This window comes from Fusarium sambucinum, chromosome IV (assembly GCF_050947815.1).
Source record: "Fusarium sambucinum isolate potato_lamoka chromosome IV, whole genome shotgun sequence".
Lineage (NCBI taxonomy): Eukaryota > Fungi > Ascomycota > Sordariomycetes > Hypocreales > Nectriaceae > Fusarium > Fusarium sambucinum.
In genome coordinates this window covers 4305688-4330342 of record NC_139291.1, presented here as the reverse complement: position 1 = coordinate 4330342, position 24655 = coordinate 4305688, and the positions used below count along the sequence as shown (strand labels likewise).

The 24655-nt window shown below is 47.7% G+C and overlaps 10 protein-coding genes across 10 annotated transcripts; 5 read left to right on the top strand and 5 right to left on the bottom strand.

Annotated features, from left to right (window-relative positions):
- Positions 1–254: 254 nt before the first annotated feature.
- Positions 255–1232, top strand: FSST1_001449 (uncharacterized protein; the record flags this gene model as incomplete). The annotated part of the gene is made up of 1 exon (XM_083227346.1): positions 255–1232. The coding sequence occupies one exon, from the start codon at positions 255–257 to the stop codon at positions 1230–1232; it is 978 nt and encodes a 325-aa protein (XP_083091631.1).
- A 292-nt stretch (positions 1233–1524) lies between these two features.
- On the top strand, positions 1525–3117 carry FSST1_001448 (pyridoxal phosphate-dependent transferase; the record flags this gene model as incomplete). The annotated part of the gene is made up of 6 exons (XM_083227345.1): positions 1525–1671; positions 1724–1765; positions 1815–2071; positions 2118–2263; positions 2311–2519; positions 2572–3117. 6 exons carry the CDS (start codon positions 1525–1527, stop codon positions 3115–3117), a joined length of 1347 nt encoding a protein of 448 aa, XP_083091630.1.
- Positions 3118–3400: 283 nt separating this feature from the next.
- FSST1_001447 (nucleotide-diphospho-sugar transferase) lies at positions 3401–4399 on the bottom strand (the record flags this gene model as incomplete). The annotated part of the gene is made up of 2 exons (XM_083227344.1): positions 3401–4308; positions 4363–4399. The coding sequence occupies 2 exons, from the start codon at positions 4397–4399 to the stop codon at positions 3401–3403; spliced, it is 945 nt and encodes a 314-aa protein (XP_083091629.1).
- Positions 4400–4797: 398 nt separating this feature from the next.
- On the bottom strand, positions 4798–10309 carry FSST1_001446 (uncharacterized protein; the record flags this gene model as incomplete). Its single annotated transcript, XM_083227343.1, has 4 exons — positions 4798–8066; positions 8109–8936; positions 8982–9448; positions 9873–10309. 4 exons carry the CDS (start codon positions 10307–10309, stop codon positions 4798–4800), a joined length of 5001 nt encoding a protein of 1666 aa, XP_083091628.1.
- Positions 10310–11218: 909 nt separating this feature from the next.
- FSST1_001445 (SurE domain-containing protein) lies at positions 11219–12386 on the top strand (the record flags this gene model as incomplete). The annotated part of the gene is made up of 5 exons (XM_083227342.1): positions 11219–11360; positions 11415–11533; positions 11590–11712; positions 11761–11831; positions 11885–12386. 5 exons carry the CDS (start codon positions 11219–11221, stop codon positions 12384–12386), a joined length of 957 nt encoding a protein of 318 aa, XP_083091627.1.
- A 113-nt stretch (positions 12387–12499) lies between these two features.
- On the bottom strand, positions 12500–14162 carry FSST1_001444 (Zn(II)2Cys6 transcription factor; the record flags this gene model as incomplete). Its single annotated transcript, XM_083223836.1, has 3 exons — positions 12500–13312; positions 13420–13682; positions 13718–14162. 3 exons carry the CDS (start codon positions 14160–14162, stop codon positions 12500–12502), a joined length of 1521 nt encoding a protein of 506 aa, XP_083091626.1.
- A 1025-nt stretch (positions 14163–15187) lies between these two features.
- FSST1_001443 (major facilitator superfamily domain-containing protein) lies at positions 15188–17004 on the top strand (the record flags this gene model as incomplete). Its single annotated transcript, XM_083227340.1, has 5 exons — positions 15188–15239; positions 15314–15384; positions 15442–15804; positions 15857–16609; positions 16660–17004. 5 exons carry the CDS (start codon positions 15188–15190, stop codon positions 17002–17004), a joined length of 1584 nt encoding a protein of 527 aa, XP_083091625.1.
- A 133-nt stretch (positions 17005–17137) lies between these two features.
- On the bottom strand, positions 17138–17804 carry FSST1_001442 (DUF3237 domain-containing protein; the record flags this gene model as incomplete). Its single annotated transcript, XM_083223835.1, has 2 exons — positions 17138–17443; positions 17508–17804. 2 exons carry the CDS (start codon positions 17802–17804, stop codon positions 17138–17140), a joined length of 603 nt encoding a protein of 200 aa, XP_083091624.1.
- Positions 17805–18255: 451 nt separating this feature from the next.
- On the top strand, positions 18256–20167 carry FSST1_001441 (amidase signature domain-containing protein; the record flags this gene model as incomplete). The annotated part of the gene is made up of 6 exons (XM_083227339.1): positions 18256–18549; positions 18598–18720; positions 18767–18919; positions 18967–19845; positions 19896–19983; positions 20034–20167. 6 exons carry the CDS (start codon positions 18256–18258, stop codon positions 20165–20167), a joined length of 1671 nt encoding a protein of 556 aa, XP_083091623.1.
- Positions 20168–20254: 87 nt separating this feature from the next.
- Positions 20255–24590, bottom strand: FSST1_001440 (uncharacterized protein; the record flags this gene model as incomplete). The annotated part of the gene is made up of 5 exons (XM_083227338.1): positions 20255–21926; positions 21981–23274; positions 23325–23559; positions 23787–24139; positions 24335–24590. The coding sequence occupies 5 exons, from the start codon at positions 24588–24590 to the stop codon at positions 20255–20257; spliced, it is 3810 nt and encodes a 1269-aa protein (XP_083091622.1).
- Between the last annotated feature and the right edge of the window lie 65 nt (positions 24591–24655).

Genomic DNA, 24655 nt, shown 5'->3' with positions numbered 1-24655 from the left:
ATGACTGTTACACGATAGAACTCTAAGGTACACGCCGGTGACTCAGAACTTGACTGCTCTAATGCATAAACGTTTTCGTCCTTCACCTTTCCGCTATATTAATACCACGAGTACACCCGTGAATCGTCCCTCACAATTTCTCGTTCGAACAATTTCAATTAAATTTACTCACCAGTCTCATTTTCTTGTAACCACAAGTTAATAAACATTCACAACAATCAAGTTCAAGTACAAAACGCTTACGCTTGATCAGGATGGGCGATTCAGAACCGGCGACATTGAATGTGGCGGATCGCCTATACCCCATTGGAAAGATCCTCACCTTGGATGCTAGGCTCGACGCGACTTCCAATCACCAGCAGAAGACAATACAAGTCAAGATCAAACAACAACAGCTCCCATACACCTATTCCAATGGATCGATAGTGGAAGAAGTTTCAGACTTTCTGGATAAGACTGATGGCAATCAGTTTTTTCTCAAGATGTGCGATCGCAGAGGTGCGGTGGAACTCCGCAAAGAGTATAGAATAGATCCATGGACCGACGATATCAAGAACGCGTACGTGAACGGCGTCCAATCTGGAGCAGTGGAGGCAGTTCTCAAAGGTTTACACGATGAGCCAAATTTCTTAGACGACAACGGGTCAGACTGGGACGAAGGTGAAGACGAGGCCTTTCTTGATGACTGGCAAAGAAAACTTTATGAAGCCGAAGTTGAAACATACGAGCGTCTTAAGGAATATCAAGGAAAGTGTATTCCTCGGCTTTTGGCCACCGTCAAACTCGACATATCTCCTCCCAACATGACAATCAATGCGCAACAGCGCGAGCTCCACAAACAAAATGGACTTGTATTGGAGTATCTGGATGGTTTCACACTTGAGGATGTGATGGACAAGACACCTGCATCGGCATGGCAAGACATCGCCGATCAAGCCGTCAAGATAGGTGTCATGCTTGGAGACTATGATATCTGCAATCAAGACGTCCGGCCCGAAAACTTTATGGTTGTTCCCAAGAATGATACATATCAGGTTTTTATGATAGACTTTGGACTATGCAGGTTTCGCCGCCCAGACGAATCTGTTGCGGAATGGGGGATGAAGAAGTGGAATTCAGGTGAAGACTGGATAGGAGGAGCACGCTTGAAAACGTTGGCAAATAAGGTTGGGGTTGAGCTTCACTTTGAACTTTCATTGAGGTATATCGAATGGGCTGAAAAGGAGGAATAGTCCTATCGAATGCGACGAACACGCATTGTCCATCTATCAAAGATTAATCAATGACCTGGCTACTACAATGAAAAGGATACATTGAGCAACCAGTTTTGCCAGCCAATACACACAGTGATGTCATTCGCTGCGCCCTTCAGGTGACAACGCGCTTGGCAGTAAGAGTTTATGCAATCATGTCAATCCTTCTGCTCCTTCGGTGAACTTGATAATATACAAAAAGCCCCCGCAATCCTGCACAAAAAATAGAATGTAAAGAGACATACCGCAATAAAACCATCGTTAAGTGATAATGACGACGCTACACGCAAACCTATCTACCAGAGGCGAAGTATTCGCTTCACCAGCCTACAGACAACCGCTGCTGGATATCCTCTGTGACTTATGGCATCCCGAGACGAACCGCAGTGGTTATGTTAGTCTCGGTATAGCCGAGAATGTAACTACCAATATGGCAGATTCAGTACAGTGAATCCACTAACAGCCAACAGACTCTTATGCACCAAGAGCTGATGCAATACATGAAAGATAATGTATAAATACCGGATCTCCAATGTGAAATGGATGCTGATATCCCTCAAGTTCACTATCAACAGCCACTCACTTACTTGCGGAGATGGTTTCTCTGGCTCCCATCGCCTGCGTGATGTCCTTGCACGATTCATCGATCGGAACTTCAACCCACACGAAGCCGTGACTAAAGACCAGCTTATTGTTACTTCAGGTGTAGGTCAGGCGATTGAACTCAGCGGCTTCTCACTCTGCGATAAAGGTGATGGTGTTTTGCTTGGTAGGCCTCATTACGGAAACTTCCCAATCGACTTTGGCTATCGGGCTGAGTAAGTCACCAAACCCTCCAAGATGTCCATTTCTCATGGAAAATAGGGCAAAAATCGTTGGTGTATCTTTCGGAGACGTAGATCCGTTCAGTCTTGAGGCCGTGGAATGCTATGAGAAGGCTCTCATCGACGCGCAAGAACAAGGAACTCGCGTCAAGGTTTTGCTCTTATGCAACCCACATAACCCCTTAGGTCAAGGCAATCAACTCTACAATAGAACATGACCTAATTCATGACAGGTCGTTGTTATACTTACAAGGTCCTGGAAGCATACATGAGACTCTGCCAAAAGCACAGTCTTCATCTCCTCTGCGACGAAATCTATGCTTTGTCAGTTTGGAAAAACGACAGTGTTCCAAATGCACCTGAGTTCACGTCGGTACTTTCAATCGACACCAATGGATTGATCGATGTGAATCTTGTCCATGCTCTGTGGGGAATGAGCAAGGTTTGTATCAGGACCCCAGACGAGAGAATTGCAAAATCTGACACAGCTCCAGGATTTTGGTGCGAACGGCATAAGAATCGGTTGTCTGGTCACTCGCAATGAAGATTTCATGCGTGCTTGCGTAGCGAATTCCGAATTCTCGGGTCCTTCATCATTATCGGACCTTGCCGCCACGAGTATTCTCTCAGACGATGCATTTCTCAAAAGCTTCATCAAGACAAATCGGCTGCGGTTGGCACAGAACTACAAGATAGTAACCGAGTTCTTGTTCAGCCACAATATGCCTTATAAAGAGGGTTCCAACTCGGGTCTCTTTGTATGGGCTGATTTGTTTGAACCCAATAGAACATTGATAGACAGGTTCGTGATGAAACAAACAGACGCAGAAGCCACTCTGAGGACTATGGAGGCGAAGATGACACAGGCGTTGTCGAAGGAAAGGATCTTTGTTGCGTCTGGCGGCGACTTTGGGACTGATGTGCCTGGTTGGTATCGAATCGTCTTTGCCCATGAAAGAACGTATCTGCTTGAGGGACTTGAACGGATGGTGAGGGCTGTCAAAGAATTCGGCCGTGACTCGGAGATTAATCCGGTTTAACTTTATGGATGGCCTCTCCATAATGACAGACCTATTAAGATGCAGTTTGTGACTCCTCACGCCGAAGACTGATCATAGTTGCGTAGATACAAACACAAATTTGATGTCGAGCTTAACAAAGGTTGTAATGGGGAAACGCCCACGCCGATGAGTAACCCGGCATGGATAATTCATCGTCTCGGGGGGAAGTTTCTTTTAGTCACACAAGAAGAGAAGTGATATGGTTTACACCAAAAAACCTTCTACCATAAAATGAGTTCCTATGGTTACAGTCAACTTCAAGTTACGCTAAACCCACGGCCCTCTCCTCTGCGAGCATTGACTTGTAAGCATCATGCCACCACTTATGGATTTCCTGCCCACCAGCCCACGAGCCATCAGCCTCCAACTCATCCCAAGGCTTAGGACTCAAAATGTAGTGAACATTCTTCACTCGATCATCACGCCAGATTGTTCCATGCACACTAGGCTCGCGCATGGTTTTCAAGGCGTTATAGATGTATGGCAATGCCACCCAGCGGCCCTTGAACACATCTGCAAGTAGATCTTGATCAGGGAACTTGTACTCCGAACAGCTTGGATTATCCATCCTGGCGAGGATCTGAGTGTACAGACTTTGGGAAGGGTTGATGACGAGAAGTCCGCTGTTCAGTTTGCCTAAACCAGTGGATAGACTTGCTCCATGACTCTGAGCGACCTCGGGCTTGTCGTGCTGTGCTGTGAACGAACAGTTTGCTGGTATCCAGTCTGGTGGATAATGCGCCTTTCTGAGTGGGTTGCAAGTGCACGCATGGGAAGCAGCAAAGAGCCTGTTGCCCCGAACCAGAGCACCATCTTGGTCAGAGGGAGCATCCAACTCAACGTCCATCAGCTCATCCATGTTTCGGAGTACCAACATATCAGAATCCAAAAGGACAATTCGCGAGAAGTCGGTAAGCGAAAATGCGATTAGTTTAGTCCAGCACTCTGAGAATCGCACATCTTCAAGGTAGTCTTGCGAAGTGGTTGGTGATATGCGTTGCACTTCTAGTGTTCTAATGTTGCGTTTCTTGAGAATGTCGAGACTAGCCTCAGATAGCGCATTGGTGTAGAGGACTAGCAATGGGTACTTTGATTTGACACAACGGAGACGGTGGTTGAGCGTCAAGACACCTTTCAGATAATTGGTGTCTGTCACCAGAGTCGCCCATACTGCCGAGAATAGTCAGTGGTGGTAGCTTATAACCTCGAAATGGAAGTGTAGACCTTTGGTTTGCTTTGGAGGTTCTGTTTTGGAAACCATTTCGTTGTAACTATACAGAAAGTCATTGAAGTTGCAAGTTTGCTATCTTTGTAGTCAAAAGAAAGCAGAGGCTGATCTTCCGAGCATGCCGTAGGTGGCTGGGGACGGCATATGCGTCAAGGTTTACTGAGTGGGCACGAACTTGCCGATCACGATGATGCATTACGCTATCGAACTTTGAACCTGTTGCAGCTCTTGTTAAGCGCCATTCCGACGCTTTGACCTGTAGTCTGTTCCGAAGGCGGTATTCATGTCTCAGATGTTTTGGTGAGTGGGCAAAATATAGCGCAGCTGAAAGACCCCTCCCTTCTTGGCATCAAGATTTGCTATCTGTCTTCATGACTATTGGATACAGCAAAAACATTGCGTACTAGGTATGAATGGTATGGTATAATCATTCAATAGTCTAGCTTCTCTCTCTGAACTAATGTATGTTCGTTTATACACACATCATACTTTCTATCAAAGCACTCTGAACAAATCAGGACCTCGTCCCAAAACTCTTCCCAGCACTTGTTGCATCCATAACCCTTGTCGTTCTCCACAGTCAGTGTGCAAACATCGCAGTATCCAAAGTCGGCATTACAGACAACAGTCGCAGCATCGTCCCGTGGAGCTTCCCTGCGAAAGTATCTGAATGGGCCGAGAGAGTCTTCAGTCAGTCCAATTGACTGAAGTAGCTCTACCATCTCAGGATTTCCTGTGCGTCCTGCCCACCATAGCAAATTTTGACCTACTGTCGGCCAGGCAATGATGGGGGCGCCATGCTCAATAAGGAGTTTTGCAATCTCGACATGGCCGTTGGCTACTGCTGCGTGTAAGGGTGTAAGATACTTCCAGTTTTCGCAGTCTAGTTCGATATCTGGACTAGAAAGTAGGATCTTTACCGTTTCGATATGACCAAAACGAGCGGCGGAGAAAAGTGGCGTAACACCATAATTATTAGCATGGTTGACCGAAACTTCAGGGACGGATAGAAGAAGTGTGACAACGTCGACATGGCCGTTATGTGCGGCAACGGATAAAGGAGTGTCTCCAGACTTTGCGGGGAGCGATATATGCTGCTCCAGTCCACAATCAAGAAGCTCTCTTACAATCCCAGCGCTACCTCCCCTTGATGCGGCAAAAAGAATACTCTTGTTATAGTCGTCCACGATCATCAGAGTTGGCTCAGCTTCCTCATACTCGAGCAGTCTTTGAAAAACCTCCAAGCTACCACTCTCGGCTGCGGCGAAAATTGTTGATCTGTTGTCAACTGTCAAAGTTGCAATGTCCGACTCAGCTCCGTGTTGAAGCAGTTTATCAACTGGCCCGATGTCTCCTCTCGCTGCTGCAACATATAAGGGGCAGTCACCATTCTTATCCAAAGCTCTAATGGTCAGTTCGGCGCCGTGGTCGAATAACAGATTTATCATCTCAACATGACCGTTGTATAACGCTTTATGAAGTGGCGTTTTGCCCTTGTCGTTCGCAACGACAACGGTCGCCTCGGCACCATGATTGAGTAGTTGCTTGACAATATCAAGCTTACCACTTTCACATGCAGCATATAGTGGACTATTGCCAAATGCAGTTATGGTTGTAACAGTGGACTTAGCGCCATGGGCCAGTAGTTCTCTGACGATTTCCACATGCCCCGTATCGGAGGCAGCGTAGAGCGCTGTCTCAAAATGGACGTCGACAGATTCAATGGTTGACTCGGCTCCATGGCCTAGAAGTAACTTGACAGTCTCAAGATGCCCCCCGCGCGATGCAGTGCATAAAGGTGTCTCGCCATTTATATCAGCGACTGCTATGGTAGATTCGGCACCATGCTCGAGTAAGAGCCTAACGACATCTACATGGCCGTAGCTCGAGGCGACCCATAGCGGTGTATCTCCGTCAACTGAAGCCACATCAATCGTTCCTGCAGCTCCTCGATTGAGTAGTTGTTGAACAGTACTGGTATGGCCATGCCGTGATGCAATCCACAAAGCAGTTTTTCCATTCACGTCGGTCGCGGTAACAGTTTCGGCAGCCCCATGGTCCAACAGAACTGTGACAACTTCCGAATGGTCATTCCGCGCTGCACGCCATAATGGAGTGTGAAGATTCGTGGTCCTAGCTTCAAGCAAAGCTCGTACGTTTTCTTGTTTGTACGCAAGGATTGATTTTACCGCGTGGGCCCTCCCATGATATGAGGCAGAGTGTAGCGGCGTGCGCCCCTCGCTGTCCACTATGAACATCAAATTTTCAGCGCCTTGGCGAAGTATTGCTTTGATCAACTCTTCTGAATTCTCCATATTACACGCTAAGTGTAGCAGTGTCAATCCACCATTCTTTGTCGCAGTGGACAGCGTGGTGTCTGCCCCATGGTCTAGGAGTAGTTTGACTAGGTCAGTGTGACCTTGGACAGCAGCCAACATGATCGCTGTAGCACCGTTGGGATTCACAACAGTAAACGATGAGGCGCAGCCATGATCAATCAAGACTTTTGCCATCTCGATATCGCCGATGTGGCAGACAAAGTGCAACGGAGGGCCCGCCGAGCACTGTTCCAGTACCATACCATCAGGTCCGTTCTGCAATATTAGTCTGACTACCTCACTGTGGCCAGTTTGACAACACGCCATATGCAAGGCAGTCATACCCTGAAATTCCTTTCTAGTCAAATCTGCGCCGCCTCTGATAAGATGTTCGCAACACTTCAAGTTTCCTTTGAGTGAAGCTACATGAAGCGGTGTCTTCCCAGAATTGTCTTGCGCAGATGGGTCTGCTCCATGGCTCAATAATATTTTGACTATTTCTTCATACTCACCCCAAACTGCTAGATGCAGGGGAGTGTGTGTTTTTTCCCATGCAAACATCACATCGGCACCAGCTTGGAGGAGCTTTTCCACCGTTTCAGGCATATTGGCCTTGCAAGCTTGCGTAAGTGGAGTATCTCCGTTGGACCCCAGTCTGTTCACATTGGTCTTGGTTATGAGGCGATCAGCCATGTCCTTCCACTCGTAGTTCAAGGCATACTCAAGAGGGCTTGGTGGTATGTGGTTTTCTGGCTCCCCGTCTCTCTTGCACTCCGCATTCATGGCCTCGGACAAATACTCAGAAAAGAGCTTCCAAACTGGGCTCTCCTCTCTCATCAGTTCTGTAGCAAGTTCCCAAACTGATTCATCCCAAGAGGCGTCCTTCACATGCTCAACCCATGTTCCAGCGGCATACCGTCGAAGACTTCTGCCAGCTGGATTGGTATTGCATGACTTTTGCCATACTTGAGACTGATTGAAATACTGAAGACAAGCCCTGGCGATGACTGTGTGGTGGTAAGCTTCATAGGAACTTTGCAGCTGGCCATTGTGATGAATCCAGCTTGGCAGTGGGAGATGCTGTCCAAGGTACTGGCGTACAGAAAAGTGAGGTATGTAAACGAACATGTTCTTCACCTCCAACAAAGGGCCGCACAGTCCGACGATTTCTGTCCTAATGTACTCGTTGTCAAACTCGTCAGGATACTCATCCGGATCTAGTTCCTCGAACTGAGTTATTATGGCAGCCTCTGTGATTTCGTACACTGAAAGAGCCCGCCTTGCAAATGCAGCCCAGCGTAGCGTTGCAAAAACTCGGTCTTGCTCCCACTGCGACATCTCGAGGATTCTCTTCCAATTATGGTCGTAAAGACGATCGAGTCCTGGGGGCGTATTCTACACAGCCTCGTGCAAGCGTTTCTTACTCATGCCTTTCCTGAGTGTTTCTTCTTGCATCCGGATCCACAGGAACTGGCCTTCACATCTTCTCGTCATTGCATCTGAAATGGCGGTTCTGATATCTTCGCTCTTGTTCGAAAGTTTCTTGTCCACGATGAACTGTGAGAAGGCTGCAGTGTCTGATTGTACGTCATCTGGGATGATCCTGTACTCTGTGAAGAGCTCCGGTGCGTTTTCTTCTAAAGCTGTTCTGATTTCTGGCTCATCTCGACTGATAAATAAAAGTTTGGCGCTACTATCTGTGACTGTCTGTATCACATCAGCAAGAAATTGAGCCAGCGAAGAATCGTTAATTCCAATCTGTGAACACTCATCCAACCCATCAGCAATAAATGTGCATCCAGGTACAGCATCGACAATCTCGTTAAATAGATCAATCAAGTTCCTCCGAGAAGCCTTTTCGGTAGGGAAAGTCTCCCAAGCCCGACGGACGCATTCGAAAGCATCTTCGTGGACGTCAGCCACCTGGTGTATCCAGGATCGTAACGCTAGGTAGGGAGCATCTCGAGTGCCAAGATCGGATGCGAAGAAGAAGTAAGAAACGGGTGAAGTAAGAGTTCTCGAAAGATGTTGCACGATGCGAGCGCAAAGGACTGTTTTTCCAAATCCTGCGGGGCCATTGATCCAAAGTAGACCTGGAGAGGTTGGGGTTTCGGGAGACAGCCAAGTCTCAAACTCTGGTCGATCAAAGATCCAACTACATGTGTTTTCTACTCGCTTGTCCAAAGAGTCTCGATACGTATCATTGGAAGAGGGTATTCCCAACCACGAGTAGATATCGCGTCGCATCTCATCTACAGCGTGTTAGTTCACGAACTATCATATACAAAGTCACTTACTCTTCATTCCTTGCTCCATGTTGAGTAAGATTTGCCGTACATCAGACCAACCGTCCTCCTTTTTCTCTTCATAGTGCTTGTGGTCTTTGTTGTCGATTGACACCAGATTGTGCAGATGTTCCACCAGCTTTTCAAATATTTCGACCTGTTCCGTACGATCTTCTTTGCCTCCAAGAGCCCACCTGAGTCTCTTTCGCCTCGATTGTAAAATCCCAGCAAACCGCTCATTGTGGTGCAAATTCTGCTGTGTATTTCCATTGTCACAAATGGTTTTGGAAATGATTTGAAGAATATCCTGAATCACATCGGCTGTATTCTCGTCATTCAATCCATGATGATGATCTGGCAAAAGACTTCCCTCCGATATTCCTACGCTGGTGCCCCATTGCTCGAATCTTGTTCTAGCAGCGCGGAACCGCGTATCGAGAACGTGAGAATCGGCATAGGAAGACTTGTACGATTGAAACCTTGCCAATGAATCTAGACATGTATTAAAAAGACCAGCGATGCCTACAATTCCTATCGCAAGTCCCGCTGCCTCCATCGAGGCGATATTTTGTCCTGTTGGAGTAGATGAGGGGTTTGTTTGAAGTTGCTTATTTCTTGTGTTAACGCTTATTTCGTAGGTGTCTTAGGGGCACAGCAGGGCTGCTTGCAAGGCTCACAGGGCTTAGATCCAGCTGAGTCTTGGCAGGTTGGCCACCGACTGGGTCTATGGAGGTCAGAAAGATTGTCAACTGAAAATTGTCATGACAGAAATAGTGAGCCGGCTTGTGGCATTTTTGACCGTAGTCTCTGATTCATTTATTTTTGCAGAGTGATGATAAGACGTCATCTTTTCTGTTCGGCTCACAGCTTGCACTAAAATCGTTTACCACTGAAGATCCTCACTCAACAAACATCTCCTCCTCCTCATCACTATCCTCATCCTTCTCGACAAGATCAATAACAAGTGCTGACTTGTCATTGACCTTGTCAAGTTGAAACCCAGCTGCCAGAGAATCCGTCGCATCGTTTATGCAGCCTGCCACGTCCAATCCGATATCCAGTTCCTTCAGCCCAAGACAGATAGTGCGGAAGTGTTCATGATGCACATCTTCATTTCCACTCGCGTCGAATATAAGGACAGCGTTTCGGTGAAATAAGCAGAAGTCGTCCTTCACTCCAGCGTGACTTTTGAGGGCGGCAAGCTTCTCAGGAGTGGTGCTTGCGCTGGTAACAAGGCGGGTGAAAATGCCTGCTCCAAGGAGCGAGTTGATGGATAAGGAGTTTTGGGGGGAGAAGATGACCACGTTAGTTGGGAGTCCAGAAGCTGTAGTTGCGTCCATTTTGGTCAAAAAATATGATCGTTACTGTGATTTCGTGACGATTGAAAAGTTTGAAGACTAATATCCGCTGGTGACTGGAGCTTTCGTGATTAGTCATCGTGTATAGGGTAAACCATTTAAAAAGAGGTCTTAATCGCCAAACTTATTGCAATAAATGCATTTCTCTTTTTGTGAGGCTCAAAAACTTCTAAAGATGAACATATATCTATCGATTGTAATATTATTGAATCTTTTGAATGGTTTTTGCACCTACTATCTCAACGCTTTGCGTGCCACTTTTCAACATAACGTTCCATATTACAAATGGTAAGACACAACCTTTATGAAACTGCCTTTCCAGACATGGAACAAGGATTGCTCCGATAGAAAAGGGAACAAAGGCATGTATAATAAAACAAAATTCTATTGCATGGTGAAAGTACGTTCGGAGGCCTGGAGACACGGGTTATCTTTCTTCCATGCGCAAGGCTAGCTGGTCCTTTTCAAGCCGCGTAACCGATAAGCTCTGGCGATCCCAACCAAAACCCCGCCTTTGCAGAACGATAAAGAGATAACAGTAGTTTAAAGTTATGACACTAACTCTTTGTGGCCAACTCCAGGAGGCATGTAGATAAGGGTATATCGCTTGTCTAACATGATCATCCACCAACCATCTCCCCTAGAGCTCACATCCCAACATGACCTTACCCACGTTTGGAAGGAGAGCACGCGAGCTTTAGATACAGAGTGAAATAATAGGGAACTTTTGAAGTCTTGGCAGTTGTGATAACGGACATTGCCGTACTCCGCCTATGTTGTCTATAGATAAAAGATCGTTAGTTCTCTCAATTACCTCGTTCTCTGGATGTCCCCCTTTGATCTTGTCCAAATAAGCTCAATTTTATCACACCATAAAGGTGCAGAGTCAAGATGCGACTGTCAACTATCCTCACCGGAGCAGCCCTGTTCTCGTCCTCACAGGCTCTGAACATCCTTCTCAACAATGATGATGGATTCGGATCTGCGAACTTGCGTGAGATGTATCGCCTCTTCAAGGAAAAAGGCCACAATGGTACCTAGCCTCCTTCATCTTTCCAGGAACCAACAACTGACATACCTTGACCAGTCTGGCTCGTTGCACCAGCCACCAAGCAAAGTGGCAAGGGCGGTACCTCTGATTTCACCACTGAGGGAAATTTGACTGGACCTTCTCAATACGATCTAATTCCCAAGGGCGCACCATCAGTATGATCACCAAGTACACGAGCTCCAATGATATGAGACTAACAGACCTTGGTTAGGTCGGAAGTGATCCCAAGGATAGCCAGATCTGGTACTACAATGGCACTCCTGCTGCGTGCACATTTGTTGCTCTCGACTATGTTCTCCCCCGATACGCCAACTTTAGCGTTCCTGACCTTGTCGTACGTTTTGATCCTTTGACAGACTAATATCGATACTTACCTCATTAGGTGACTGGTCCTAACTATGGCACCAACTTGGGCGGTTTCGTATGGACTCTATCTGGAACTGCTGGTGCTGCGTAAGTTCAACAAATCCACAATCAAAAAGTGTTAAGTACTGACAGGACTGTAGATACGCCGCCACAAACCGTGGACTGCCCGCAATTGCCATCTCAGCGAGCAACCAGGAAGTTCCCTACTTCGAACTGACAAACCGCACTAACCCGGCTACGTGGGCTGCTCAAGCCTCTGTCAAGTTCGTCGAGAATTTTATCTCGACAGCAGGCAAGAACGGTCCCCTTGTACCCATCGGTTACGGCGTCAGTGTCAATCTTCCCGTGTTGACGGAGAAGGACCACGATCCCGAATTCGTGCAGACGAGGTTCACGGGCAACGCACATGTTAACGAAGCAGTGCTTGACCCGAAGAAGGGAACGTTTACGTGGGCGAACATCAAGCCTTATGCTGTGGGTGTGAATGCCTGCATCAATGGCAACTGCTCGCTGCCCGGTGAGACGTATGTTGTAGAGAACGGAAAGGCGTCTGTATCGTTTTATACAGTGGATTATAGTGCTCCCGAAACAGAGTACACCGAATCACTCATCGATCGAGTGGCGTCGTTCATTGGGAAATAAACAAAAAAGGACCAGCTCCAAAGTTGATTGGTTAACAATGTCATAGATCATAACAGATAATGATAGTATATATGTTGTTACATGACATGATGCGCCTGCTTTCCCATATACAATTAAAAAATAGCAAGTTCAATATTTCTTTCCCGCGCCACCTTCTCGATGTCGAACGTCGATGTCCCGTCTTCCCACGCCGCGTCGATCAAGTCAAACATCACCTTAATCAGCTCAACAGTGTCAGTCGAGAAGGATTTTTTGACATCTTCCACAGTCCTTTTCCACGTAGGATGTAGTTTGAGTAGCGGAACCTCCAGACCGGCGTTGATGACGGGATACGTCAAACCGTTATGTACTAACAAGTGCTGGTTACGAGGCTCTTGATAGGCCTTCAGAAGAGCATCTATTGCTGCAATGAGACGGCAAAGTACAACTTCTGTGCTAGGAAAGTTCTTGGGTGTTTCGTCGTACAGGTCAATAATGCCCCTTGATTTTCGCTCCATTCTCTGACGGCGACGCACTTCAAGAATGCCAGCTAGCCTCCAGGATTCCCAGAGGTGCACGCGTAGCGACTCACCTATGTCACCCGGCCATGCCCAAAAGCGACTCTCAGTATACTCCGGATCGTTATCGACGAGTCCTGCAAATATGTCTAGTAATGATCGCGGGACACCCGACACGACTTCGATGCCGTCGACTCGACCGCTCTGAGTGTCAGCCTGGAGACGACGAAGGAGCTTCCAGACACCGATGGGTGGTTTGGCTCTACCGATGACCATGGAGGGAAGGTCCATGACACCTAGGACTTCAAGAATGTGCTGATGATAGAGATTGTCAATGGGGATTTGACCTGGGGTTTTCAACTTGTTTCGCAAGTCGTAGATGTTGACCATGAGTTCGAGGTACATGGTCCATTCTTTTGCTTGAAGCAACTACACCAGAGTCAGCAAGTACACAATAATAGTCGTGTCAGGTACTGTCGGCATAAAGGGACAAACAGGTAAAAGTGAGATGTAAGAGTGAAAAATTGCAGACATACACATAAGGAGCAGACGAGCAACCCGGCACACACGGTCGCGACATGGAACCTCTCGTACCGGGTATCAAGCTCCTGACGAAACGCCTGTAGAGCCAAGTCGACGTACTCCATCGATTTGACCGACATGCCATCATCCATGTAGCCCTGTATGGCGCCAGCGATCATGACGAGGGCCGGACTCTGGAGCGCCATCTCCTCGAAGAAGGGCTTGATCCAAGAACTCGCTTCCGTCGTGTACAGGTGATTGAGCCCATTGTGCATGACTAGACCAAGATTTAGTGACTATCCGTTTCATTACCGAGGTCGGCAACACAAAAAGAGGAGAAGGAGTAATGACATCTCTTGAAGATCCGATCTGATGGATCTGGTACGCCTGTCGCGCTTCGGGGCGAAAATGCCGACGACTCTGTGCTTGAGGGGTCGTGATTCGATGTAACGCCAGAGAGAGAATTCTCAGAGTCAATTGACAAATCTGGATTGCTACCAGCAGCACTAGGAGGATACTGGGGTTGCTGTTGTTGCTGAGGATAAGGAAGTGTGGGAGGCTGAACGAATGACGCGTCGGGGATGGAGGCTCCAGCAAAGCGTCCCCTAGACGCAACACCATTCACCCATCTCAAAGGCGTAGAGTAGCCCTGGCATATCATGCCTCTTTGGGAGCAAGCCTGACACTCTGGACGTCCTTGGTCACATTTTCGCTTCCGCGCTTTACAATTCAGGCATCCTCCCCGTGAGCGGGCCATGGCCAAAGTCTCTTCTACCTAGCGATAACCCGGGTGGCAACCTATGGCCCTGAACCCTTCCTTTAGCCCCGAGAGGGTGGTTCGGACAGCTAGCTTCGGGTACAAGATCTGCGGGGGAGATTTAGAAAAGAAATGGGCTCGAATGGGATAGCTCGAATGAAGGACAAGAATAGTATCGGCTCGTAATGGTAGGTTTGTCTATCGATCGGTTGGACGCGTCTCGGCAATTCAGGGATATGGATTGATTACCCAAAAAGAGGGGAGAGTGGGAAAATCAAAGCGAACTTGCTGGTTGCGGGGGCGCGCATGAAGTTTATAGACCGAAAAGGGGTGAAAGAGGCGCCGCGCAACGAAGTACCCAAACGAGTTTAGTCTATCGATATCATCTTATCAGCCACCCACCAGGTTGTGTCCTGTTGTTGGCTTGGCCATGTCGAAACGTGGAGAGTAGCCAGAGAAAGTGGGAAAGCAGCAGAAGCGAAGCGAGTGACTTGTCTAGCCAGGGTCAGTTAGTGACAATTTGCTGGACTAGGGCTATCAAGACAAGTACCGACAAGGGTCAGGCAGCAGATTACTGCTGTAGTGCTCTCACTAGTCCGAAGCTAATTTCTGCGTACAGACCACTTCTTGTTGCTTTGATCTCTGCTTCTTCTTCATCCCTCCATGTTGGACGCGACTCCACGTCAGGCTACGAATGTATCAAGTTTGTCTCGTGCCTTGAACTGCACCAAGAAGCACTCATGCATGCACGCACGAACATCAATATTCCACATGTGTGTGTGTGTATGTGTGGCTGTAATCTAACTAGATAGGTGATCTCTCCTACTTTTGGGCATCTTGTCGGCAATCGATTGACTCGTATCCCACGCTATCCCATTATTCCAAACCTCCAACTGCATGTTATATAACCTAGCCGCCTTGCGCATGAGCAGCAGATCAATTCAACATATTTAATCTCTATATTGACTGACATTTTTCTTCTGCTATTCATTTGATCTACCGTCATTGCCATCATCATCATCGACATGGCATCTCCCGACCCTGTGGTTATCCCCGGCGAGGTTCGGTTGATCCTGGGTACGTTACCACAACAATACGATACCCCTACGATTGATCATAACCATCGTCAATTACATACTGACTCAGCATAGCAGAAGCATCAACCGACGCGTCAACTTTCGTCCTCCAACCAACACCTTCCTCAGATCCCAATGAGCCGTTGGTTAGATCTCCCAGCTTGAGTGTTCTTGTCTCAATAAGTTAACGGGCTCCATTCTAGAACTGGTCCTCTTGGCGCAAATGTCTCAACTTCGGTTTCACTATCGCCGTTACGGTGGCCGCTTTCACCAACCTTTCCATCCAAACCGTCTTTTGGCAGCAGATGACTGTTGATATGGGCGTTACCATTACACAGCTTACCTACTCTTCCTCGGCTCAGCTAGCTGGTCTAGCACTGGGATGTTTGTTCTTTATTCCGTTCACCATCAAGTATGGACGACGACCTACTTATGTTTTGTCTTGTATTGCTCTTGCGGCTGTCACTTGGTGGAGTGCTAGGATGGAGAGCTATGCGGAGTTGATCATTACACAGATCATCACTGGTCTTGCTGGAGCTATCAATGAGACTGCTGTGCAGATGACGGTAAGGACATATCCGTTCGAACGTATTGTATATACACTAATGTCCCTTCAAGATTGCCGACCTCTTCTTTGTCCACCGTCGTGGCTCTGCAAATGCAATCTACTTCACTGCCGTCATGGTTGGCGCCTTCCTTGCCCCTATGGCTGCGGGTACTCAAGCTGCTCATCAAGGCTGGCGATGGTCTTACTACAGCCTGGCCATCTGCTTAAGTATCCTCTCTGTCATGTTCCTCGTCGCCTTTGAAGAGACAAAGTATATCCCCGTTACTCTGGGCCAGACTAACGTCATTGATGATGCATCTGAAGAGCGTCCCGAATCCAAGGATGACATGGACGAAAAGACCAAAATGGAAAGGGTCATAAGTGTCGCTACGCAGATTGATACCACCATCCCTATGAACTCATGGCGTCAACGTCTTCGTCTTGTCACCACTACACCTGAGTCACTTCCCAAGCTGTTAATGATGCCACTCTACGTTATCACTCTACCCCACGTCATGTTTACAGCTCTGCAGTTCGCCTCTGGAGTTTGTTGGCTTGTTGTCTTTATGCAAGTCACGTCTATCGTATTCTCTGCGCCTCCATATCTGTTTACCACTGCTGGTGTCGGATACATGGCTCTTGGTCCGTTTGTTGGCAATATCTTTGGAAGTATCTACGGAGGTCCATTTGCTGACTGGACCATTGTTCGGCTGGCACGAAGAAACGGGGGCCTCTTTGAGCCTGAGATGAGACTTTATCCTCTAGTGGTTACCACTATTTTTATGGCTGGCGGCATCATCATGTTTGGTGTAACTGCTGACCGAGTAAGTAAACTCATGCATAGCACAACTGATTCGTTTACTAACACTTTTAGGGCATGCATTGGATATATCCCTCTATCGGCGGCGCCTTCTTCGCCTTTGGTCTAGGTGCAAATGGCGACATCACCTTTACTCTTGTCATCGACACATATCGTGAGCTTACAGCCGAAGCCTTTATCGGAATCGCCTTTATGCGCAACGCCGTCTCAGTCGCTGTCCCCTTCGCCATCGTTCCCTGGATGAACACGATGGGATTATCCAACATGTATATCCTTTCAGGCATGATCGCCTTTGCTATTGGGTGCCTCTTTATTCCTATGGTTATTTGGGGCAAGAAGATCCGTACGTCTTTGGCGCCGCGATACTGGAAGTTGGTTGCGAAGAGATCAGAGATTTGATGATGTGTCACATTTTACACGGGTCCGGTTCGGAGTTGGGAATATTGTTATTGGGAATGGTGTCATGGTCTTGGCTTTGTTTTATTTATTGATGGCAAACTAGTTCCAAAAATCACTTGGCTTCATCCATTTACTACAAATTTGCTGCAACTCTACCAGGAAAGTTGGTCAAACGGTAGCAGTCAATAACGGGTTTGCCTTGCCACATAATCATGACACCGATGGCAAAAACCCCGTTCATCCACCCGTAACTACTCTTTCCTGGTGCCTCAAACGTGATATGCGTAAAATACTCCACATCATCTTGCGAAGCCATATCTTCCCCGCCGGCCTTATCTTCCAGCCCCGGACCGGTCCTGTATACCCCCTGTGCTTTGACTAGGATGTGCACGTTATCATCCGTCTTGAGCATGTACATGGCGTTCAACCGAGCAAAAGACTAGACAATTATCTATCAGTCTTGTTTGGAACCTGTGACAATGATGAAGAAGGGGGATATTGACCTTTTTGGGATTGATCACCTCGGCCCAGTCTGCGCCGCTCTTGTGTACGATTACACCCTTGATCTGAGGACCATGCACCGTTCCTCCTTGAATGGGGAGATAGAGCCGAGTCTTGTCGGTACTATCTACACCTTCAATCGCTTCGATCCCGCCCTTGTCCATCTCGGCAACGATGCGGTAGATGAATTCAAGATGGGGCATTCGCATCCGAGGTATGGAAGGGTCGGAATGAGAATAGTCATTTCCGGGAGAGGGCACATGGGCGTTAGCTTCGGAAAGAACACTCTTGGATGACATCTTGGGCAAGTTGATAGCATCTGCAACACAGGATGTATCAACTACATTTGGAGAGTCTAGACCATCTTTTATCTTGATATCAAGGGTTGTTCTTACATGCATCTGCATCCTGTCGATCGTTGACCCAGTCTATGCCGTTGAGATATGCCGATTACCGGGCGCATTTAATACCCGAAAGTAGAAGGTAAACGCGCTTCGCCTAGTCTAGATCGTTAGTTTCGCCATAGTAGTGTCGTACTGTTTCGTAGTGCTAATGTGTCGTCGGTATGTACTCTAACATCTATGGAACGTTTCGTGCGGGGAAGATTGACGGGTTCTGGACTCGGATATTTCTTCTGCCAAGGTTCTAGCCAAAACCACGCATATCTGCCACTCCATCATTCTTGATAAACATATCTTGCAACTACCATCCTTCCTTCTTTCATACTCCACCCCGTATCTTGTTATCAAAATGCCTGCTACTACCAGTTGGAAAACCATTGCCGCTCTCCATCGCGAGAAGCAGGTTGAAGCGGTACCCAAAGAATGGCTGCTCCCAGAGAAGCAACTCGAAACTCTGAAGGAGGGCGATCGCCTGATAGAGTCCAAGGCTGTTCATAGATCTGGACTACTTTCTGATAAGGAGATCAATATTACTGAGCGATTCACCGCTTCTGAGTTGCTCAGCAAGATACACCGCCAGGAAATAACTTCAGAGGAGGTTGTCGTTGCCTTCTCTAAGCGCGCCAGTCTGGCTCAACAATTGGTCCGTTGCACTCTACACTCAACCCACATGATGGCTAACATCTCCTAGACATCTTCTTTGACTGAGATCTTTTTCGAAGAGGGAATTGAGAGAGCTAGACAGCTTGATAAGCAGTTGAAAGAGACTGGCAAGTTGGCAGGCCCACTCCATGGACTCCCCATTAGCCTCAAAGTAAGCAGAGTCTGCTCGACAGAATGTAACAATGCTGACTATTCAGGATTCGTATGTCGTCAAAGGTCATCATGCCACAGTTGGATACGTCGAATTTCTTCGTCAACCTATTCCGGATACAAACTCTGCACTAGTTGATCTCCTTCTTGATGCAGGAGCAGTTCTGTACTGCAAGACCAACCTCCCCCAAACAATGATGGTATATATCGTGTATCCTACTCTTGGATCTTTCTGACAGTTTTATAGACGGCAGATTCCGAGAACAACGTTTTTGGCCGTGCCCTCAACCCTCATAGAACAACTCTGACAGCAGGCGGCTCAACTGGTGGCGAAGGTTCCCTTGTCGCTTTCAGAGGCTCTGTACTTGGAGTTGGCAGTGATATTGCGGGTTCCATCCGCATCCCATCTCTTTGCTGTGGAATTTATGGCTTTAAACCAACAGCAGACCGTGTGCCTTTCGGTGGACAATCAGAATACCCTTTCCGAAGGCCTCACATGCCCGGTGTGACGCCAGTTGGAGGACCCATGGCGAACTCTGTGGAAGATCTGGAGTTATTCATGAAGATCACTATGGGTCAAAGACCTTGGAACTATGACCCCTCCGTCGCCGATATCCCATGGAGAGATCTCAATGGAGCTGCTGATAAGAGGCTGACCATCGGTGTCATGGCTGAAGACCCTGATTATCCTCTGAGTCCACCTGTCCGCCGCTCTCTAGCCAAAGCCGCATCAGCTCTTGAACGTGCAGGTCATAAAGTCGTTCAAATCCAAGCCGACCCCAAGCGCAACGCAGGACACGGCGCAAGAATCGGCTTTCAGTACTTCTCTCTGGTTGGCCCTGACCCAGACACTATCTCTCGAGAATGTGGTGAGCCGCTCGTTGCTTCGGTAGCCAGAATGGTCCATCCATTCTCTAAGGGAGAGTTCCCTGTTCGTCCGGACCTTGAGTTAGCTGATAAGCTGTTCAGCTTAGGTGAGGTCAAGTTGGAGTATGGTAAGGCGTGGCAAGAGGTTTGGCGCGACAATAGCCTCGATGTTGTTCTCGCACCGGGAGCTTCGTCGACGGCTGTCCCACATGATACATATGGTAACCCGGTGTATACATTGATGTGGAATGTTTTGGATGTGAGTAAACCCTGTCAATATTCAAATAGCCTGTACTAAACCTCTTACAGTTTCCTGCTGGAATTATTCCTTTCGGCACGTCTTCCAAGCTTATTGATGGCGAAGTCATCAAAGCCACAACCGCTTTCGAGCCAGACTGTGAGTGATGTCAACTTCCAATTCTTTGATAACCTCACTAACTTGAATAGATGTACCAGAGGAAACAGACGGTGCACCTTGCGCAATCCAGATTGTGGCACCTCGGTTTAGAGATGAGGAGTGTCTACAAGCAATGCAAATAATCGATAGAGATATCAGACTCTCCCTGTCACAGAAGCTTTAGAGCATTGATTCACAGTAGATAGGTTCATGGTAGAAAGACCATGGTAATTAAACAGACATCAATATTCATCCATCTCGAATTCGTTCCTCACAACACACGCAACAGTCTAGAAGCAGGCCTACTCTCCACCCTGTTGTTTCTGTGTCTCAAAAGCCCCAAAATTACCATCTTGAACTGCTGCCCCAAGTCATCCCACTCAAAATCAGGGTTCAAAGCTTTGATGAAGACCCTCATGGTAGAAACGGGTACATTCAGAATGTCGCACACATCCTCAGAAGAAAGATCCATCTCCATGGTGGAAATAAAACTGGGGACGACAGAACCCTCAAACTCTGAGAATTCTCCTTCGTCGACAGGAGCCGGCCCAACGACTGCCTGAGAAGTGTCATTCTCTTCTGTGCCCGACTTCTTTCCAGTGAGGACTAATTCGAGGAAGGCTTCGTCAAGGGGCTCAATGCCATTCTTTTCTGCATCCTTGCCAACCTGCCAAGCGACCCTCGTTTTCTCTGCGTCATCCAGGATCCTCTGGACGGTCTTCCTTGTCTTGACCTTTGTCGCCTGGTCTGCATCCTCTGACACGTTTGCACTGATCAAGTCGTGGTAAGTGTGCATGTTCTGAACCTTCAGCTTTTTAGGATCAACCTGCCAGAACAAGGCAATCTCGTTGTGCTCGCCCAGAAGGGCCTGACAGTTTGTCTTTGCCTTGTCCCAGTCCTTTTCCCCGCATGCTTCAGCAACTGTAGTCTTGAGATCCTTGAATGCTGCAGATCGTTTTGTGTACACACTAGCATAGACGAGATCGTCCGCGGAACGCCTTTCACCACCCTTAGACAAATGTCTCAGATATTTTATCATCTTTGTAAACCCTGAAGTCTGCTTCTCCAGCTTGGTGGGGACATTCTCTAGCAGTCGCTCAGCAATAACCGCGACATCTGCCTTGTCGTTGGCAAACATTCTCTCGAACACGGTAACAATGGTGCGACAGTGCTCAAGCTGGATGTTTCGAAGCTTACAGTACTGAACCATACTTAGAGCGGCACTCATCTTGATTTGAGCGGTGTCTTCGTTCTTGGTGATGACTCGCAGGATGATCTTGTCAAGAAGCTTGGCGAGATTGTCGCTGAACTGCTTCAATGGCCATCCGGTGTAAGGATACAGCTTGACGACGTTCTCATACCATACCCAATCGGTGGAAGAGGCAGGAATATCGTACTGTGGAGTAAGACCAAAGAGCTGCCAGACCATGCTCAAAGGCCGCACTCCAGATCCAGCTGTAGTCATGAGATTACCGAACAAACCTCTCATTAATCTCGTAACAGTATCTTCCGCTGTATCCAGAACAACAGGGGCTGAAGTTTTCATTCCTGCCAGCTTCTCCATAGCAGCCATGAGGAGTGAACTCATCAACTGGCCGATCTGAGGAGAACCAGGCTGGAAATCAAAGTCTCGTGAGACCACGGCCTGGCTCAAGGTGCTTCGCATTATTATTCGTAGCGCAGCAATGTGAGGCTCGTTGCACTTTTCCATCCAACGCACAGTATACGGACTCTTCAGGTTAACAAACTCATCCCAACATACCCACGCGAGCATGGAACCTTGTCCACGGGTCTTGTTCAGGTAAGGGACAGCAAGTATGGGATGCTTTGGACCAGACTGGCTTCGTAGAGGGCCGCGGTGATCGCTCTGAGACTGTTCCATGATGATGCCTGCATCGAAGCCGTCGAGGTGGAGGATCCGATCATCGAGAGCACAAACCTGTCTGAGAAAATGTTAGCCGTTTTGAACCAATTAAATAAAAAACGAATCCACTCACTTGGCATCTATGGTAGTAGTCTGCAGGTTCCTCAAAAGCTCCTTGTATGGTGTTGTCTCGATGTTGAGAAACATGACGCCCATATCCTGGGCATGGCTCTCCAACAAATCCGTTAGACTTTCAAAAGTCATCGACTTGGTGGCCTCGACATTGTTGCTGATCTGGGTCTTTCGAACCAGCCTCTTCATATCATGTGTTCTCTTCGAAGTCGTCTGAGACGACATCATATTCGTCAAGCTCGATATCACCGTCTCCAGAGAACTCTGGGTTTGCTTGCTAGCCTTTCGCAACTCGCCCAGCATCTTGTTCTTCTTGAGTACAGATTCCTTGTCGCTGATGTCGAATTCTGTGCGTAGATATGCGACATACTCGTTTCGCATAGGGCCCATCAGTTTGCCGACCTTGGTAGAGAGCGTATCGACGAGCTCCTTGGACAAGCGCTGTAGCTCCTTCTCGCCAAGAAGAGCCTGAAGCTGGGGGACGACCACTGCCATATCATCATGCATGGCCTTGACCTGGTCGATAGTCATTTTCTCGAACATGTTCGCCAGCTCATGAGTCTTGACGACCTGGGAAGAATAGGGCAGAACAACACTGTTGTCCTTTTCAAGGTCAAGTAGTCTCGAGAGATTGGCAACCAACAGAGCAGACAGATCAGCGCCCTTGATAATGTCCGTGACATCAACTCCAAATTCGAGCTTGGATGTATCTAGAACCTTTGGGTTCGCTAGACCGCGGTAGAAGTAAAACTTGTCGCCAACCTGAACCAAAATGAGGGACTGTGGTCCTGCCAGTGCCGTCACAGCGTTGATGTTCGCTGCACTCAACGCATCTGATATCTGAGTTGCGGTTTCAAGCTTTTCCTTGGTCTCCAGCTGTACAATGAACAGGGCGTTGATTCGCAAACTAGGGGACAAGTTTCGTGCATTGTCGGTCATCTTCTCATCGACGACAACGACTACGTTATCGAGTTGTTCGTAGTAAGCGCATAGAGCCTTGGATTCGGTAAATGGGACATTGATTGGAGCCTTTCCGGTGGCGAGAAGTACTGGCCCTTCTAGTTGAGAGCCGAAGATGCAGGGAAGAACGACAGCGGACTTGTTCTCGTCTTCTTCGGCGGTATCTTCTGAATGAACGAATTCAAGGCCCGTACCGAATCGAATTATCTGCACGTCAGAGTAACTGACCAGATCAGGGAGTGTATCAGGATTAGTTGTGATGATAGCATTGCGCTTCTTCAAAGGTTCACCCTTGATCTCTACTGGAGTCGACTCTGGAATCTTCTCCTCCGCCCCTGCTTAACGTCAGCTGATGATCTGTACAATGACATATGGTTCAACTTACTCTGTGCAGGGTCTTCCTGGGGGGCAGTGATGGTGAACTCGGCGCTAGAAATGGCCTCGGAGAAGCAAGTGGTCTCGGTACGTCGTCCTTCACATGTGTTTGTTGAATCTATCATGGCTCGAGGCAGTATTGAGCACACTAGTGAGTCCCGATCGCGCTTTACCACCAAAGGACAGCAGAGGATTGCGTCGCCGATAGTTGCCTTGTCTAAAGGGACTGGGACGATGTACAATGTCTGTAAATGTTAGTATGTTGGTCTGTGTAGGTGGATAGATACTGGAGCGCCCTCAGGGTATGAGAAACGTTAGCCTCCCAAGTCTTGGGGTATACAAATAAGCGAGTGGTCTAAGAACCATAGTCTAAGGAGCATAAGAGACAGAATCAGTGGGTCAGTTTGTGCTCCTTAGACTACCCTAAGAATCAAGAGTCCAACGTTCCTGTTACCCGAGAGGATAAACATACCTTTTCCTCATAGTCTGCCACCATCAGTGCTGGATGGGTGCCTAGGAAGCGTGTGATCTGGGTCTTCCTAAAACCAGAAATGAAAACGCAGACAGGATCTTCCGTTAACTTGTCCTTATCCAAGGAAGCGTACTGAAGAAGGTCATTTCCGGTGGTGCGATCGCCGCTGTGTGTGATACCTGCAATGACCGACTGAGAACACCAGCAAGAAGTATTGCGTTTTTCGTCGCCGAAACACAAGTCGTAGTAGGTGGGATATCGTTCCGAGATTGCTAGGATAGAGATTCCTGATTTGATGGGGACCTTGAACGTGGTGGAAGGAGCCTGCATGATCTGAAAGTCGTTAAATATACCTGCAAAGGTTAGTTAGTACCTACGAAATAGACTGTAAAATGCCCTCATCTGATTGAGACGAACGGCGCCTAAAATACTTAAGGTCTTGCCTAATTAGTCTACCTTTAGTGCTAATTTGACACAAAGGTTGCCGCCAATTGTCAAAATATGCGTCGTTCATATCGATCAGATGTCAGGTGATATTATTTACGTACCTAGGTTACTTTTGAACCCTTCCATCCGCCGTAGCAGGATCTCGCCCATCTCTCCTAGATCCACAGCATTGTAGAAGAAATCTTCGCTGTGACCTGAGATGGGGATCTCTTCAATCCCGTCCTTCGTGCGGCATAACAAGATGCCTTCGGGGCTGAAAGGATGTGCTGAACCTTCAGGAAGGTCCTTCAGAATGTTGTGTATCTGACCCTTGGTTGTAGCCAAAGGGTCGAAGTAGGTCTTGCGTACCTTTTCCATGATGATAATGTTGTTACGTTAATGGAATGAAATCTCTTTTGGTTGGGGATTGCGGTTGCTTTATA